Source organism: Trachypithecus francoisi, unplaced genomic scaffold (assembly GCF_009764315.1).
Source record: "Trachypithecus francoisi isolate TF-2019V2 unplaced genomic scaffold, Tfra_2.0 Lachesis_group9, whole genome shotgun sequence".
NCBI classification, from domain to species: Eukaryota; Metazoa; Chordata; class Mammalia; order Primates; family Cercopithecidae; genus Trachypithecus; species Trachypithecus francoisi.
Window position 1 is genome coordinate 11,047,953 of NW_022681474.1, and position 19,305 is coordinate 11,067,257.

Sequence of the window (19,305 nt, forward strand, 5' to 3'; positions counted from 1 at the left end):
TCGAACTCCTGACCTCAAGTGATCTGCCCACCTCCGTCTCTCAAAGTGCTAGGATTACAAGCAAGAGCCACTACGACCTGGCCTGTTTTAGGATTTTTTAATAGTCATCAACAATATTGAGAGTTGCTGTCTATTTGAGTGTAGCTTATTTATAATATTGCCTTGTGTGAATATACTAAGAATAATTTATCCTCCTGTCAAAGTGCATTTGTGCTGTGTAAAGGTTTTTCTATGAGAGTGCTGCTATGAACATGACTGTGTGAGCATCAGCAATACTAGGAGTGGTACTGCTGGTTTCAGAGTAGGTGAATGTCTTTTTTTTTTTTTTTGAGATGGAGTCTTGCTCTGTCGCCCAGGCTGGAGTGCAGTGGCGCTGCGATTTCAGCTCACTGCAGCCTCCACCTCCCAGGTTCAAGCAATTCTCTTGCCTCAGCCTCCAGAGTAGCTGGGACTACAGGTGTGTGTCATCATGCCTGGCTAATTTTTTGTATTTTTAGTAGAGATAGGGTTTCACCATGTTGACCAGGCTGGGCTTGAACTCCTGACCTCAGGTGATCCACCTGCCTCAGCCTCCCAAAGTGCTGGGATTACAGGCGTGAGCTACCGCACCTAGCCAAAGTATATGAATTTCAACTTTACACCAAAGAAAAGACCAAACTGCCTCCAAGGCATTTGTACCACTTATAGGCCCACCAGCAATGTGTGAGGGGCTTTTGTGGTCCACATTCTGTCGCCGCTGAGAGCCATCAGACTTCCTCATTTCTACCCGGCACACAAAGTGAAACATGTCTTCATTTTGGTCTCAATCTGCATTTTCCTGATCACTAAAGAGGTGAAATTTATTTCCTTTTGTTACACACGGCCTGATTTTTAAAAGGCTTTACCAGTCATTCAGTTATTGCTCACAGAAGCCAGAGAAAAGAACACAGCCACAGAGAAACAATGGAGTGCCTTCTTACTCAGTCAAGTCAGTTTTTCCGTATCGTGGATTAGGATTTACTGTTATGCTGTGTGTTACATATTACTCATTCAAAATAATGAATTTTCCAAAGTTTTATAAGGTTGAGAAATCCATTTCCTATAAAGCAGTCATGATAACATGACCTTCCGCTTCACTGAAATCATAATGAAAAAGCCTTTCTATAATCCAGGATTTGAACAAAAGATGATTTCAGCTTAAAGTGGCTTCCCTTTGTCATACCCCATTTATAAACAGGACCCAGGAAATGGTGTGACAACAGCAGACGGGATTCTTGGGGGACCACATGCTGACTCATTTATTATAAACGGATGACATTCAACTTCTAGAATGTTCTCACAAGAAAACACAGCTATTTACAGATTCAGATTCCTTTGCTGTTATTATGAGGCAGCAAGTTGATGATAAAATCCTTGTTTCCATTTTCTAATAAGTCTGGCAGAATTGCTTTTTAAAATTTTTTATCATTTATTTTTATTTTTTTCAGACAGAGTCTCACTCTGTGGCCCAGGCTGGAGTGTAGTGGCACAATCTTGGCTCACTGCAACCTCTACTTCTTAGGATCAAGCGATTCTCCTGCCTCAACCTCCAGAGTAGCTGGGATTACGGGTGCCTGCCACCACGCCCGGCTAATTTTTGTATTTTTAGTAGAGAAGAGGTTTTGCCATGTTGCCCAGGCTGGCCTTGAACTTCTGTCCTCAGGTGATCCACCTGCCTCGGCCTCCCAAAGTGCTGGGATTACCGGCATGAGTCACCACACCCAGCCTGGATACTTTAAAAAGAGAATTTGAGCCATGCACGGTGGCTCACAACTCTAATCCCGGCACTTAGGGAGGCCAAGGTGGGCGAATCACGAGGTCAGGGGTTCAAGATCAGACGGGCCAACATGGCGAAACCCCATCTCTACTAAAAATACAAAAATTAGCCGGGCATGATGGTGCTGGGAGGCTGAGGCAGGAGAATCACTTAAAATCTGGGAGGCAGAGGTTGCAGTGAGCCAAGATTGTGCCACTGCACTACAGCCTGGGCAGCAGAGAGAGACTCCATCTCAAAAAAGATAAATAAAAATTAATATTAATTAAATTTAATTAAATAAAAAGAGAATTTGCTCTTCTTTGGAGGCTGGGCGTGGTGACACACACCTATAATCCCAGCACTTTGGGAGGCCAAGGTGGGAGGATCATTTGAGCCCAAGAGTTGGATACCAGCCTGGGCCACACAAGGAGACTTTGTCTCTACAAAAAGTTAAAAAAAAAAAAAAAAAAAAAAAAAAAGCAGACTGTGGTGGTGCACACCTGTGGTCCCAGCTACTCAGGATGCTGAAGCAAGAGGATTGCTTGAGCCTGGGAGGTGGAGGTTGCAGTGGGCCATGATCATGCCACTGCACTCCATCCAGCTTGGGAGAGAGATCACAATCCTGTCTCTAAAAATACACACACATATATGCATGTATATATGTACATATATAATATCTCTTCGCTGGGAGCTAAACAATGGGTAACACACGGACACACAGGATGGAATAATAGACACTGGAGACCCCAAAAGGTGGGAGGATTGTAGGGGGTTGAGGGTTGAAAAACTGCCTATTGGGTAGGATGCTCACTATATGCATGGAGAAAATCTGCACTAGTATCTCCTAAACATAAAAACATTTTGGCCGGGCGCGGTGGCTCAAGCCTGTAATCCCAGCACTTTGGGAGGCCGAGACGGGCGGATCACGAGGTCAGGAGATCCAGACTATCCTGGCTAACACAGTGAAACCCCGTCTCTACTAAAAAATACAAAAAACTAGCCGGGCGTGGTGGCGGGCGCCTGTAGTCCCAGCTATTCGGGAGGCTGAGGCAGGAGAATGGCGTGAACCCGGGAGGCGGAGCTTGCAGTGAGCTGAAGTGAGCTGAGATCCGGCCACTGCACTCCAGCCTGGGCGGCAGAGCGAGACTCTATCTCAAAAAAAAAAAAAAAAAAAACATTTTAAGAAAGAAAAATACCTTCCAAAGTTTCAAGCCAGTAGCCCAGGGCCACAAAGCCTACTTTCTTATTCTTTCTTTTTGTGTTCAAAGACGAATGAGGTTTTTAAATCTATTTTTCTAAAATGAGGCCATCTAACTTTCAACAAGCCTGGGGCATGAGGGTTAGCTGGAGGTAGGGGTGACCTGACTGTCGAGGTTAAAACCAGGGAAATCTGGACAAAGAAGGAAGAGCCGGTACCCTGATTTGGAAGCGAACCCAGTCAGCAGGTGCCTGGGTGGAGTCTGTTCAGGAAGCCTTCCTGGAGTGCGGGTTCATGCTTCCCCCTTACAATGGAGCCCTTGACATTTATGGAAACGGAGGGAAGGACAGACATTTGGTTGGCAATTGTGTAGTATTTACGTGGAAACACTGGGAAAGTGAAAAAACTCGTAAGTGCTTTTCTCCCAGCTTGGAAGAGAGCATGCCCAGTGCCCAGAGTAAACCCCTCGGAACTTTTCGGAATTCTTTGCCGGTGAGGATGAGCATCAGCCCCCATTGTCCCAGTCATTTTCTTCTTGAAACGGCTTTGTCTGATGACTGACCCGGGGCATGGTGGACTTTTCTGGAAGGCTGCTTACTGGGTCCCATCCTTTTGAACCATGGACAGAAACAGCTGCTCAGGGAGGTCACCATGACCTCCTATGGGCCACTCACAGCCTCTACCAAGGACAGGGCCTGGAGGAGGTGCAGCTGCTGTGGCAGTGTGGGCTCTCCGTAGCTCACTACAACCCAGGCCTGGACCACCTTGGCCACCTCGCTCCCAGCGTCTCCCCAGATCAGACAGAAGGCAGCTGGGGGAGCCACCCATGATTCACTCTCTCTCACCCTACAGCGAATCCATCTAATCCCGCTGCCTCTGCCTCCTAAATATATTCAGAATCCAGCCACCCCCAACACCACCCTGATCCCAGCCACCTGCAGCAGGCCCAGAGACTCCCACCTGGTCTCCCTGCCTCCCTCACCACCCCACAATCTGCTCGCAGGAGAGCAGCCACACGTGGTGGAGACGTTTGATGGTATCACGTTAATTCAACCCACCAGGCACGGTGGCTTGTGCCTGTAATCCCAGCACTTTGGGAGGCCGAGGTGGGCAAATCACTTGAGCTCGGGAGTTCAAGACCAGCCTGACCAACATGATGAAATTCTGTCTCTACTAAAAATACAAAAAAATTAGCTGGGCACGGTAGCGTGCACCTGTAATCCCAGCTGCCCAGGAGGCTGAGGCAGGAGGATCGCTTGAACTTGAGAGGCAGAGGTTGCAGTGAGCCAAGAACGTGCTACTGCACTCCAGCCTGGGCAACAGAATGGGACCCTGTCTCAAAAAAAAAAAAAAAAAAATTAATTCAGCCTGCACCTCCACCAAAACCTCCCAGGCCTTCCCATCTCCAGGGCCCTACTGTGGCAGATGAGGACCTGCTGAGCCGCCACTCCCTTCCTAAGGCTGCATCCACCTGGCTTCCACCCTCTCACCCTGCAGCAGCAGTGCCGGCCCGCAGGTTCCTCCCGTGCTCAGCCGCTCTGGCCACGGGACCTTTGCCTCGCACTTCCCCATTTGGACACACTCCTGAGCCAATGGCACTGTCTGCTGTCTCCCTCCCCTCAGTCTCGGTCCAAATGTCCCCTGAAGTGACCATCCTGTGTGCAATCACAATCCTCCCTCCCCGTCCCTGACTCCCCCCCATTTTTTTTAGGTGGAGGCTTGCTCTGTCTCCCAGGCTGGAGTGCAGTGGCGCAATCTCGGCTCACTGCAACCTCACCTCCCAGGTTCAAGCAATTCTCCTGCCTCAGCCTCCTGAGTAGCTGGGATTACAGGCGCCCGCCTCCACACCCAGCTAATTTTTGTATTTTCATTAGAGATGGGGTTTCACCATGTTGTACAGGCTGGTCTCGAATTCCTGACCCCAGGTGATCCGCCAGCCTCAGCCTCCCAAAGTGCTGGGATCAGAGGCATGAGCCACCATCCCCAGCCCCTCTCCCTCCTCTTTCCTGAGTTATTTTCTTCTTGGTATTCACACCCATTGACACATGCAGCATTCACTGCTCACCAGCCCAGGGAGGTCACCATGACCTCCTACCAGCCACTCAAAGTATCTACCAAGGACAAAGCCACGCAGGCTTACCCCATTCACACGTAAGCGCCAAGGCCGGGGTTTGTCTGTTTTGTTCACTGCCGCAGCCTCTGCACTTACATCTGCCCCTGGCCTACTGGGTACTGCTGAAGGACTTAAGAGCTTATGAAAGTGACTTCAGTGACATCACAGATGAGGGTAGGCACCTGCAGGACAGGGCAGCCCATTGGCCTTTCATTTACATTTCTTGCTTTTCTTTGTTCTTCTTTCTTTTTTTCTTTTTTTCTTTTTTTTCCTGAGACAGAGTCTCGCTCTGTCACACAGGCTGGAGTGCAGTGGCACGATCTCAGCTCAACACCTTCTAGTTCAAGCAATTCTCCTGCCTCAGCCTCCCGAGTAGCTGGGATTACAGGCACCCACCACCACACCCAGCTAATTTTTTGTATTTTTATTAGAGACAGGGTTTCACCATGTTGGTCAGGCTGGTCTTGAACTGCTGAGCTCAGGTGATCTGCCCACCTCAGCCTCCAAAAGTGCTGGGGTTACAAGCATGAGCCACCGTGCCCAGCCTCTTCTTTCTCTTTCTAAAGACAAGGTCTCATTCTGTTGCCCAGGTTGGAGTGCAGCGGTACGATGAAGGCTCACTGCAGCCTCAACTTCCCAGGCTCAGGCAATCCTCCCACACAGCCTCCCAAGTAGCTGGCACTACGGGCACATGCCTCCACACCTAGCTAAGTTTTTAATTTTTTTATTTGTAGGGACAGGATCTCACTATGTTGCCCAGACCGGTCTCGCTCTCCTGGGCTCAAGCGATCCTCCCACCTCAGCCTCCCGAGTAGCTGGGACTGCAGGTGTGTGCCACGGCACCTGGCCATACATTTCTTGCTTTTCTACTGAATTTCCTCAGCTACAAGATCTGCAGCCCTCCTTTATTCGTGGGTTCGGAATGTTCCTTGTGCAAACGTCCCAGAGAGATTTGGCCCCTGCGGGTGGCTAGTTATCATGATGCCTTCCACCCTCCTACCAGACGCTTCCTCCCCCGCTGCCTGGCTGAGGAAGCCTCCATGGAGGGTCAGAGACTCCACAGCAGTGTGGACGGGTAAAGCCCCCAGCAAGGCTTCTGCCTCACTTGGACCACCCAGAACTTGCCGCAGGACGTGAATCACACTGGAGCCCGGCTGCAGGAACTGTTCCAGCCATCAGTTCCCACTGCAGAGCTTGGGAAGGGAGCTGTCTGGCTCCCCAGCCTCTGCAGTGGGAGCTGATGCCCGGAACAGACATCTCAAAAGTGCGGGTCACCACCCATTAGTGGCCTTGAAATCAATTTACTGGAATAAGACCAGAATCTTTCTTAATGAAATGGAACAGACTAGAAAACATCAGCATGTACAGTATTGTCTGAGGTTAAGTATTGTTTCAGGACATTTTTTGTCTAAGCATCAAGGCAGAAACTATCAAATCAGAATTTCTGGGGCATCAGGTTTTTTGTTTTTTTTTTTAAAGCTCCCCAGTTAATTCTAATGTGAAGCCAGGAACAAGAGCTGCAGGAGTGCATTTCTGTCCTTGTGAGAAACAAGGGCGTCCCCACCATGGCTGTGAGCCAATGCCTGCCGCCCGACAGTCACAGCACCATGGCGCTGAGGACCGGCTTTCCCTGAAGTCCGCCTGCATCAAACAGGTCTACCCCATGCCTAGGCAAGACCTTCCTCTTTCTCGCTTCCTTTTGAAGTCCACACTTCTCGGGGAGGGGAGAGGGGAGAGGGTACCTTCCCGACTTCCCGTTCGCCCCTGCCTGACTGATTGGATCTTTCTCCACTCCCATGGCTGGACAAGCCTCTGGGATGACTTCAGCAGCCTCAGGAGAGGACTTCCAGAATCTGATCGCCAGGGGTCAGTATCTCAAGCAGACAGTCACGACACCAGACCAACTCCACCCTAAGAAAGCACAGTTGTCAGGTACCCCTCAAACAGAGGTAGCATCCCAGTGTCCTCACCAATGCAAGGGGCCACAGCCTCTGGGAAATCTGCTTCCTGCTCCTCTGGCTGAGGACTGGGGCATACAGGACCTCACTTTCTGACAAGTGAGTGTTGAAGCCCAGGCCAGGGGGAAGTGTGTTTTTGAACTGTCATGTCAGAGCACCTTCCGGAGCCACAGCTGGAGAGGCTGCTTGCGGAAGTGCGAGGATGACCAAACCCTCTACTCTTCAGACACCTTGTGGCTGCCCCAACCAGAACCTGTGACGTTCCTGGGGCCAGGCCCCTAGCTCAGACCCCCACACAAGATACCACCAAGAGTCATGCACACTGCCAGCAGGGAGCTACAGTGAGTGGGACGGTGTTCTAGACTGGGGCTCCCTTCCTGTGTCTGTCTGCCTGCTGTCCTGGCCCACCGTCTCAACCGCGTGGCTGGGAATCTTGGAACTCTTCCTCTGCAGTCATGAATGATAGGCAATTTTTGCTTTTTGTTGTTGTTGTTGTTGTTGTTGTTTTGAGACGGAGTCTGGCTCTGTCGCCCGGGCCGGAGTGCAGTGGCACGATCTCGGCTCGCTGCAACCTCTGCCCCCCAGGTTCAAGTGATTCTCCTGCTTCAGGCTCCCGAGTAGCTGGGATTGCAGGTGCCTGCCACCATATCCAGCTAATTTTTCATACTTTTAGTAGAGACGGGGTTTTGCCATGTTGGTCAGGCTTGTCTCAAACTCCTGATGTCAAGTGATCTACCCACCTTGGCCTCCCAAAGTGCTGGAATTACAGGTGAGAGCCACCACGCCCAGTCCCAAACTGTCTTAATAGGAGAGAACCTAGAATGTGCATTCAAGAGCTTAGATCCCAACACTGACATTTTTTGGACATAAATTTCAGTCCCGGAGTCAAAGCCAGGAGCACGTCGCCTGGAGAATTCAAGGTCATGGCCTCTTCATTTGCCACTTGCCTGAAAACGTAGCCAGCCTGACCTGGAGGTGCAAGGAGATACCTGGCCACGTGCCCAGGACAAAGTCTTTGTGGGACAAAGGTGCAGGCGGAATTCCTTTTGCTTCCTGCAGCCGACTTAGCCAGGAAGGCTGAGGGGCTGGAGACTCAGTGTGTGTGACAAGCATCCAAGCGATTAGGAAGCACAAATCTCCAACTGGAGAGAATCTTAGCTCACCCCCTTCTTTGACAGATGGGTAAGCTGAGGCCAAGTGCTCTTAAGTGGCTTCCATGAAGCGCCCAATCATGCAGCCTGCAGCATGATTTCTACCGCCTGTGCCTTCCTGCTTGAACAGCTTCCAGAAATGTCCCCTGCAGCAAAGGATCTATAGACATGACCACAGTCCTGCATAATGAGCAAAGCGAATGGTCTCCGTGTGCAGATGCTCAGAAAGCCATGATATTGAGGGCCAGGAGATGGTGGGTGTTATGAAAAGACTTGACGCTCTGATTGCCTGGGTCCTCCCCACCCTTCCCATGCTTCTCGTGTGACTTTGTGGTTCCTTTCCCCGTGTTCATTTTATCCAATTTCATCTACGTACAAAAATACTGGGAAGGACAGGAGAACACAGTGTGATTGGGCTTCCAGCCCGAAAGGTGTCCACAGCAAATGCTGAGGCAGTAGGAAGACCACCGTGTCAGTGCTGGGTGCTGGGACCAAGATGAAGATGCAGGCCCCACCCTGGGAACTCCCAGTGACGTCGGAAATTAAAGGACAGACTCGCAGGGGGCAGAGAAATACAATGCGTGCTTGGGAATTGAGGAGATCTACAGTCCTGAGGACTTAGGAGCCCTTGGTATTTTTGGGTCTAGGGCTGGACTAACCAGCATGCAGACAGTGTCCATGCTTGCCGCCCTGGGTGGCAGTGGTATTTAGAACTTGATATTTGGTATTTCCAAAAAGGAACCAAATGATGACCATAGTGAAATTCAGGAATGTGTTCATCTTCCCTACATTTATGGCTGGGTATTGTCTTTATTTTAAATTACACATGGGGGGATGGCCATCATCTTTCAGCATTTAGGGTTTATAAGGATTTATTATTATTATTATTTCTGAGACAGTCTCACTCTGTCGTCCAGGCTGGAGTGCAGTGGCCACGATCTCAGCTCACCACAACCTCCGCCTCCCAGGTTCCAGTGATTCTTGTACCTCAGTCTCCTGAGTAGCTGGGATTACAGGCGCCCGCCACCACGTCCAGTTAATTTTTGTATTTTTAGTAGAGACGGGGTTTCGCCATGTTGGTCAGGCTGGTCTCGAACACCTGGCCTGAAATAATCCTCTGACCTCACTCAGCCTCCCAGTGTGCTGGGTTACAGGCATGAGCCACCACGCCTGGCCTATAAGGATCTTAATGTGGCTCTGCAACTATTCATTTCAAAAGAAAACGACAGATTAACCAAGTAGAAGAATTTATGAAACACTTGCTATCACCAGGTCCAATATAAGCATGAGGTATAGATCGTAACTCAAATAGCTCACCAAGTGACCATGCAGAAAGCATTCTGAGAACAAATGAGTGTTTCAGTCTAGTTACGGGACAGGATATACCTGCAAGAGCTGCTATGTGCATAGAATCAATGGAAAAGGTGACAGAAAAGGCATGAACTTAAAAGGCGAGAAGAGACATCCACACCCCATGTTTATTGCAGCGCTATTCACAACAGCCAAGACATGGAATCAACCTAGGTGTCCAACAACAGATGAATGGATACAGAAAATGTGCATATACACCATGGAATACTACTCAGCCATAAAAAAGAGTGAAATCCTTGGGATGGAACTGGAGGATATTTTAGTAAGGTCACACAGTGCATTTTGAGAGTTTGTTTGGAGGTTCTAGCAGAGGAACGCAGCTACTCGTATGCCCTTGACCGAAGACCGGTCCTCCTCTATCGGGGATGGTGGTCCTCTTGGACCGAGCGCACAGCTTCGGGAGGGGTGCACATGGAGTGGTGAGGGAGGAAGGGGACACCCACCTAGCCAGCCAGATGAGCCAAGTCAACCCTGGCAATCACGGGGGTGACAGATGTCACAGCCAGATTGCCCTCACATCTCACACAGTGCATTTTATATCTTATTGGTTTTGTTTGTTTGTTTGTTTTGAGAGGAAATCCCACTCTGTCACCCAGGCTGGAATGCAGCGGCGCGATCTCAGCTCACTGCAACCTCTGCCTCCTGGGTTCAAGTGATTCTCCTGCCTCAACCCCCCAAGTAGCTGGAATTACAGGCAGCCGCCACCATCCCTGGCTAATTTTTGTATTTTTAGTAGAGATGGGGTTTCACATGTTTGGCCAGGCTGGTCTCGAACTCCTGACCTCAGGGGATCCACCTGCCTCGGCCTCCCAAGTGCTGAGATTACAGGCGTGAGCCACCGCATCCGGCCTTATTGTTATTTATTATTAGAACTTTCACCTGCTAGTCCTTGTCCCTCTAAAGGTGGAATGTGCAAGAAAATCCTTGGAACACTGCTGTCTGAAGACATTTTTATAGGATTCTAGACTTGAAAAGGACCTCAACAATTTGCTCAAGACCACAGTCTCTTAGCAGAGCCATGCCTCCATCACCTGAGATGAGTCACCATCTACACCACCTATCTTATTTATTTATTTCTCTTTAGAGAGACAGGGTCTTGCTCTGTCACCCAGGCTGGAGTGCAGTGGTGCAATCATAGCTCACTGCAGCCTTGAACTCCTGGGCTCAAGCGATCCTCCCACCTCAGTCTCCAGAGTAGCTGGGACTACAAGTTCACACCACCACCCCCAGCTGATTTTTGATGTTTTTGGTAGAGAGAGGGTCTCGCTATGTTGTCTAGGCTGGTCTCCAATTCCTGTCCTTAAGTGATCCTCCCACCTCGGCCTCCCAAAGTGCTGGGATTACAGGCATGAGCCACCACGCTGGCCCATCTATTTGATTTTTAAGGAGAGAAGTTCTTGCACAGGAAGAACTGCCCCAGCGTACCTCCATTGTGGTTCCCAAAGTTAGTCATGATATGCATGACTTTCCTCTCCATGTCCAGCTGAAGTGTTTCCTGCCTCCTTTTCTTCTCATGAATTTCTTTTATGTTTCACATCAAGATACTAACTTCTCCTTCTTCCAGACAGATTGGCCAAAGACGCAGACCTTCCTCCCACTCTAACCACCATCACCCTGGAGACCCACAGGAAGAGCTGTGAGCCCTGAACGCAATGCTTGCGGCATCGTTCCCCAATCTGGGCCGGGACTGCCACTGCCAGCTGCTGCTCCAGCCTCGCGCTGAGCATAGGGGACACGACCCAGATGCAGCCATCACCCACCTGATATCGTTCCTGCCTGCCACGTGCCATACACTGCGGTCCATGTTGGACAGGTGGAATATGAGGTCTAAGTCCCTCTGGCTCCATTCTAGCCAGCACCATGGCACCAACCCTACCACAGCCTGTGTGACAGTTCAGGAGGTCAACCAGTGCCACACCTCCTCAGTGTGGAGTTCAGCCTCCTCAGGCTCCTCCTACTGAGAGCTGCCCTGCATTGGGACTTCTGACTCCCCTCCCCGGCACTTGCTGGAGAGCACAGAAGGTGGGCTCCTGGGAGGAGACGCCATGTCTTTCTGTTCAGCTGGTACCTGGTGTGTCCTGGTGCATAGGAAGTGCCCAGTCTAGAGAATGAATGAATGACGTGGCATGCAACCACTCACCTTTCCCGTAACTACATTCAGTAGCTGTCCGCTAGTCCTCCCATAAGTGAGGGACAGGACCAGCACCTAAGACCCTTGGTTGCTTCTCTGTTGTGCCCTGAAGACCCTCTCTCCTCCGAAAGGGAAATCCACCCGGCTCTGCATCCCAGCAGTCTCCCCTATATGGACCGCCCCATCAGACTCCCCTGTATGGACCACCCCGTCAGGCTCCCCTGTATTGACCGCTCCCCGGCCCTCTGGCTGCCAAAGCCGTGAGATCAGAGGGAGGAAGGAGTGAGGTGTAGGTGGGGATTCTCCCAGCTCCCTCTCTGCAGGCTACACACTGCCTGCCCCCTCCGACAGAGGCCACAGTCCCTGTCAGGCTGTCCCTAGTTTTGGCTCTGCCGCTTGACATTTTAAACCTGGAGGTGCTAATGCCCAGGGCTCTGCACTATCCCTTAAGGTTTTCCTATCTCCTACCCAAACCTCCCTATCATTAAACTCCTTGACTTGCCTGGTACCCTCCGGGCCCCTGACGGAGCTGATCCCAAAGTCTAAAGCTTGTCAAGAGGCAGAAGTGCATCCTGGGGAGGGAATCCGCAGCTGTCCCTGCTCGGCTTCCAGCCTGCACAGGATGCCTTCTCCATTTCCCAATTTTTAAATTACTTTTCTGAATAGTTAACACATTCAGATAGCTCAAAGGTCAAAAAATACAGAAGAGTAGCTGCACTGGCATCTCCTGCACCTCCCAACAGTGCAGGGTTGAGGTGCCATGCTGTCCCTCACAGGAGGACCTTGTCCCCTCCAGGCTGCTTCAGACCACGGCTCAGCACCAAATCCAGCAAGGGCCGGGCTCCCTGCAGTTCCCACTTGCTGTGTTTACTTCTAAGGGAGAGCTCCCATTTGCAACTGGGGAAGCTCTGCCTAGATAAAGCCTCCAAGAGCCTGTGCCCTGGCTCACACCAGCGCATCTGGACAATGCAGACAGCACTTATGCCAAACAAGTCTGTTTCTTATACCCTGGGACCCCTGGAAGGAGCATCTGCCAAATGGAAGGATAACATTTTCCTCCTCATGCAGCAAGGTCTCTTCAGATTAAACAATAATAAAAATAACCAACAAAACCAAAGCTTACCGTGGTTGGCAGTTTGCAAATGTTTTGTCCCGTGTGATCTAATAATACACTAAAATACGTTGTCATAAAGCAAAATCTTCGTATGCAAATAATACATTAGCAGCTTGGCTGTGTAATACCTTGCCGCATAAGGCACCCTACTGAGTGCCCTAACAAGTTAAACAGAAGTCGGTCCCTTTTAAGAGTTTCCCAACCAGAGCCCACATCTACAAAAGTGGGCAGAAGTGATGAAGTCAGAGATAAATGACTGTCCCCTGCAGTCAATGAGGGCGGGGGGCGGGGAGTCGGGTTCCAGAGAACCCAGAGAGTCAAGGTGGCCGCATCACGCCTGGATTAATGGAGACACCGAGGACAGTGGGCGTGAGCCTAAACGTGTCCAGCTGACGGAGGAGTGGCAGGTGAGTGGCAGAGCCCCTGCTTGCTGGCTGTCACCTTCCTTCTGGCCACCCTCCCCCATCTCCCTACCCCAACGGGACAGGAGAGTCAGCAGCCACCCCCTTCACCGCCAGGAGCCCACGCTGATACCTAGGCACCCACTGTTTGAAAAACAAGTCCAGTACAACCTCCAGGCAACGGTAGCACCAGGCTGGCCTGGCCGTGCCTCTGAGTTATGAGAAAAGAGAGGCAGGAGGGTGGGTGAGGGGAGGGAGAGACCGCACAGCACAGGCCCAGTGCCGGGAGAGGCCAGGCTCCCCACGCCCCACCCGACCCCACCCTCCCACACCGCCACCCGTCCGCAGGAGTCACACAACTCCGATTTGAAAGTCAAATCGAGGCCCCCCTTCCCACACTTCTGCAGCTCCCACTTCTCTCCCGGGGCTTTGAGCTGAGAGTGGCCCTGGGCTCTGGGCCGTGCTGGGCCTCCAACCACCCGGCCTGTAAACCGGGGTCCAGTGCGCTGGGAGCCCCCCGGCGCGGGCAGGGAACATGAGGTAGCTGGCCCTTTCTGGCAGTCCTGGCACGCAGGGCGGAGAAGGCAGAGGGTAGCCCCTGCAGGAGGGGGCGGGCCGCGCTCATCAGCTGGCCGGGGTTTGCTTTTCTAGGGACTGCTCCCATCCTCACGCGACCGTCCCTATCCAAGCGCTAGTTTTGCCCAGGAGGCAACTGAGGCTGGAGGCTGAAATGACTTCCCCGGGGCCAGAGGGCGGGAGGGGCAGAGGCGGGACTCAGGCCCGAGCTGCCTCCCTCCCGCGCCGCGCTGTCCCGCTCCGTGCCCCCGAGCGCACCGCGCCCGCCCCCAGGACCCCGGATCCCGCCGCCCTCCGGGTCTCTCCGGGTCCGGGGCCCTGGTCTATCCGCGGCCCGGGGCTGGAGCGCAGAGGGAAGCGGGAATTCGCTGCAAGTGCCGCCCCCGGCTGGGGCACGTGGTGGCGGCCGCGGAGTCGCCAGAAGGGACGCGCGGGTCTGGAGGAGATAGCGTGGGTCTGGAGGGACAATGCGGGGCTGCAGAGGAGACGCGAGGCCAGAGAGGAGACGCGGGGCCAGAGAGGAGACGCGAGGCCGGAGGGGAACGCGCGGGGCTGGAGGGGACACGCGGGGCCGGAGGAGACAGGGAGGATCTGGAGGGGCACGCGGGGCCGGGGCGCAGCGCAGGGCGGAGGGAACAAGGTGGCGCGCGTCTCGCTCGGCCCCAACCGGCACCGCCGCAGCCCGGGTGCACAGTGCTTCCGCGCCTGGCGAGGACCTAAGGCTTGGGTACCCACAGGCGGCCGTGCAGGTCCCCGCGCGCTCTGGGGGCGTGGGCCGCGTTACCGGGACTCCTACCTTTCCTGAAGGGCATCGCGCCGGGGGCGCTCCCCGCGGGGCCGGCCAGCGACACCGAAACAGGACGACGTCCAGGCGGCAGCCCCGCGGCTCGGGGCGCCTGCGGGCGGCGGGGCGGGCGAGGGAGGGGAAAGGGACATATTTGGTCAAAGCCTGGCGCGTCACGGCGCGGAGGAGGATCCGCGGCGAGGCAGGAAGCGCGGGGCGGCGCCAGCCGTGAGCTCCGGGTGCCCTCGGGCTGCAGGGGGAAGCCGGGGCGTGGGCCGGGCCGCCCTGTCCTGCCCAGTTCCCCCCGGTCCCGCAGGGGCGGCCCGCAGCCCCCAGACGCAGAACTTGCCGGCCTCGGAGCTGCCGCCTGCCTTTGCGAACTCCACGGAACAGGGGAAAATTGGTCGGGGAAGAAACCAACTCCTTTTGCGCCTCAGGTTGTTCCGAGCCATCCTTCCCAAAGGACGGGACTTGGGGGAATTCCATCCCATTTTTACTTTTATGTCTTACGGGCACTGGGGACAGGCTCAAATCACCAGCTGACTCAAATTGAACAAACTGAAATTGTTTAATTTTTTCTTTTTGTTTGTTTGTTTGTTTTGGTTTGGGGTGTGTGTGTGTGTGTGTGTGTGTGTGTTTTGAGACAGGATCTCACTCTGTCGCCCAGGCTGGAGTGCCGTGGTGCGATCATAGGTCACTGCAGCCTCGACCTCCCCAGGCTCAAACCTATCCTCCCGCTTCAGCCTCCCGAGTACCTGGGATTACAGGCGTGAGCCACCGCGCCCGGCAGAATTGAAATTAACTGCTGGCTGGAGGGAGCACCCCAGAAACTCGCCTCTTTCTCTGGGGACCTCTCCACTGCCTCGGTTTAACTCGACCCCGCCGCGTCCCGCCAGCTGCGTTCTCTCCACCGCACGGGTCACCGCCTGACCGACTCCCTAGGTGCTTATTCGTTTGTGGTGTCTATGAAAGCAGCCAATTTTTTTTCTTTTGTTCTCTGTTTTCCTGGAGCCTGGAACAGTTTCTCACACACAGCTCAGTAAATATTACTCAATATTACGTCCCTTACTCAAGGGAAGTAATAGTGCGACTTAAGAAACGGACATACGGAAATGCAGGGAGTCAACTCCCAGCACCACTGACCTTGCCTCTGCAAAGGCCAGCATCTGAGAAGATGCCTTTTATTCCTTCCAAATGTCTAAAAAGCAGACCTTCTTTGGAGCCAGTTAACAGTTAATTGTTGTGAAAAGTGCTATTTTCTGTTGCACTTTGAAAAAAAAAGATGTCAGGAGCAAATCTCATGATCTCCTGATATTTACTTATTTTTTATTTTTTTGAGACAAGTCTCACTGTGTCTCCCAGACTGGAGTGCAGTGGCACCATTTCGTCTCGGCTCACTGCAAGCTCCGCCTCCCAGATTCACGCCATTCTCCTGCCTCAGCATCCCGAGTAACTGGGACTACAGGCGCCCGCCACCACACCTGGCTAATTTTTTGTATTTTTAGTAGAGACGGGGTTTCACCGTGTTAGCCAGGATGGCTCGATCTCCTGACCTTGTGATCCGCCCGCCTCGGCCTCCCAAAGTGCTGGGATTACAGGCGTAAGCCACCACACCCGGCCTAATCTCCTGATATTTAAAACACCCATGCAAATATCAATTGGCCCGCTTTCCATGCGGTGGCAAAAATCATGCAGGAAAGGTACAGCCAGTAGATGTGGGTGGTTTTTTTTTTTTTTTTTCCTTTAATCTTTCCTTAATCATAATTTGTTTCTTAGCCTGCTATCGTTCATGGGTAATAGTCCAAATTCCTCCCTCTTTGGAAGGGAGATGACGCCACGGGGAGGAAGCCACTGTGGAGTGGAACGGTGTCTTGTCAGTTGTCTTGGGACACAGCTGCTGGTAGAGCCTTCAAAACAGATCCTGCTCATGGGCCTGGCTACAGATCGGGTCCTGAGCCCTGACTTCAGCTTCTGTGCCACCGCCTTTGCAGGTGTGGGTGTCAGTGGAGCAGGAAGGTGGGGAACAGAAGGGCACCCCAAATCCAAAGTTAGGCATAATCGTCAGCTCCCTCTGTAATATTCCCTGCCATAATTGCAATGGCAGGTGGACCTGGACTTAGCTCCATGGACTTACCTGCTACAGAAGGCAAATTTTGTCCAAGGCCAGGGGTTCCAGATAAAGCGTGCGTCATCCTGCCTATATCAGACTCAGCACCACCGCTGTCGTGGTAAGGCCAAGCACATGCCCTCAGAGGTGGATGGTGCTGTGGCTGGATACTTGGTCTTTGATCCTGTTTTCTGGTCCAGAGCTTCTAAAACCCTTGGGATCTCCAGAAGGATGAGTGTTTTTTGGATGTCAGTGAGAGAACTGGGCAGCTTCAGGATGGGGGCTGGGAGCTGGAATTAGTCAGAACTTTCAGCTTAGACCTCTGACCTTTGGGGAGGGGAAAGGGGCTGGAGATTGAGTTAATCACCAATGGTCAGTGATTAATCAATCATGCCTATGTAATGAATCCTCAAAACAAACAAACAAACAAACAAACAAAAAACCCAAATGACAGAATGTGAGCCAGGCACTGTAGCTCACACCTGTAATCCCAGCACTGGGAGGCCGAGGTGGGTGGATCACTGGAGGTCAGGAATTTGAGACCAGCCTGGTCAACATGGTGAAACCCCGTCTCTACTAAAGGTACAAAAATTAGCCAGACATAGTGGCCGACGCTTGTAATCCCAGCTGCTCAGGAGGCTAAGGCAGGATTATTGCTTGAACCCAGGAAGCAGAGGTTGCAGTGAGCCAAGACCATGCCACTGCACTCCAGCCTGGGTGACATAGCGAGACTCCGACTCAAAAAGAAAAAAAAAAAAAAAAGATAGAATGGGGAGAATTTCTGGGTTGGTGAACACATGGAGGTGTGTTGGGAGGGTGGCAGGCTGGAGAAGATGGGGAAGCCCCTTGGCCCTCACCCCCCTCACCTCATGCTAAGCATCTTTTCCATCTGACTGTTCTGAGTCCAGTGCTTTATATTAATAATAAACCAGTACCAGTAAAGTGCCTTCTCGAGTTCTGTGAGCTGTTCTAGCAAATTACTGAATGTGAAACTGGGGGGAGGGAGGGAGGAGTGTAGGAAACCCCCTACTTTGTAGCCAAGTTGGACAGAAATATGGGTACTCTAGGCTGGAGCCAGGAGGGTGGTGTCCGAACTCAGGGCAGTCCTGAGGGACCAAGCCTCAGAGCCTGTGGAGTTAGTGTCACATTTGAATGGAGTCGTAGACCACCCAGTTGGTGTCTGGAGAGTTGGGAAACTGGTTGTCAGTGTGAAAAAAACCCACGCACTTGGTATCAGAAGTGTTATGAGTAAAAACAAGTCAGACTGATGTATTCTGATCTCGCTACTCTGAGTTCGTTTGAATCCTGTGTAGAAAAAAAAAAGAACACTGGAACTCGTTACTGTCTTGTTTCTGTTCCACGTTCAGATAACCGCCCTCTCAGATTTTTGTGGTTGTTTAATAATCCCTGGAAACATTGGTTCTCTCACCACCAACCAGAGTCAGCCAATTATGATTGATGTCAATGTCAAATAATTCAAAGAGTGGTTCTGTGTTGTCCTTCGCAGAAGGCAAAGCCGCCTGGCAGGAACGGCTGCCCCTGCAGATCCATGCGGCGATAGTACCAGGCAGAGGGGGTTGGATTTGCTGAGCCATCCGGGTTTGAACAACAAACTCGCCACAGCCATGCTGGTCGGGGAAACGGAGGGGATTGTGGGCACGGTCCCTCTGGTTTTCAGACTTGGAGAAAAGATCTGAAGTAATTTTAAGTTGAGACTCTGTTCCCAGACCTGTCAACAATATAGTATGAGTCCCAGAACTGAGTACTTTCATTATTACTCACCAAACTTTCAAGTGTGTCTGCTGACATCTCCGTGCTCAGACTGCTGGACTACTGATGTGAGCACTGCTCTCTGGTCCAAAGGAGCTCTTAGCACATCCCAGTGGTGTTCAAAATGTAACCCGATCACAAGGGTTCGTGAGGAAACCAAGGATTGCCAGGCCAGGCTCAAGTCTTCCTCATCCTTCTTCCTTCTGTCATCATTTGAGAATGGTCACCGTAAGTGGCATGATTTGGTAACCGGAGGTCCTGAGCACAAAGGTTCTCAAACCTGAACAGATATCGGAACCACCCACCTGGAGGGCTGGGCACACCGATTGCTGGCCTTTACCCCAAGTTTCTAACTCAGTAAGTCTCGTGGGCATGGGGGGCAAGAATGCCCATTTCTAGCATTCTAGGCGGAGTCCCAGGTGATGCTGACCACTCCACTACTTCTTGACCACACCTGAGAGCTGAAGAGAAAGGAACGACTTACACCTACAGGTGACCTAGGGTAGGGACCCCAGGGCCCCAGGGGCTTCAGACCCATTATGCAGGGACCCCTCCCTGGGCAGACCTACCTGCAGATGAGCTCTCAATCCTGAGGCTCCTGTGGCCAGGGCAGGGGGAAAGGGAGGTGCCGCCTTCCTCCCTCACGTCAGTGCCCAGGCTCCGGGGACAGCAGGTGCCGTGGCCACAGCTTCTGGTTGTCCTCATTGCAGGAAGAAAAGGGCTCCTTCCTGGAGTTCTCTCCAGTTTGTAGGCTGACGGCTCCCACGTTGTCTCGGAAGGGAGGGTGACACTCAGTAGGAGGGGATCTGACACTCTCTACTCGGAAATTCCTGCCTGCAACAGCCTCTATGGCTGTG

The 19,305-nt window shown here is 52.2% G+C and overlaps 1 protein-coding gene across 2 annotated transcripts in view; it reads right to left on the reverse strand.

Annotated features, from left to right (window-relative positions):
- Positions 1-14,904, reverse strand: part of PFKFB3 (6-phosphofructo-2-kinase/fructose-2,6-biphosphatase 3) — an 86,874-nt gene extending 71,970 nt beyond the window's left edge. The window contains exon 1 of one of the 2 annotated variants that reach the window (XM_033210003.1): positions 14,584-14,796. In XM_033210003.1, coding sequence (XP_033065894.1) covers positions 14,584-14,599 — 16 coding nt within the window. In that variant the 5' untranslated portion in view covers positions 14,600-14,796. Of the gene's footprint in view, positions 1-14,583 lie in introns of both variants that reach the window. The other variant, XM_033210002.1, reaches the window with a different exon arrangement.
- Between the last annotated feature and the right edge of the window lie 4,401 nt (positions 14,905-19,305).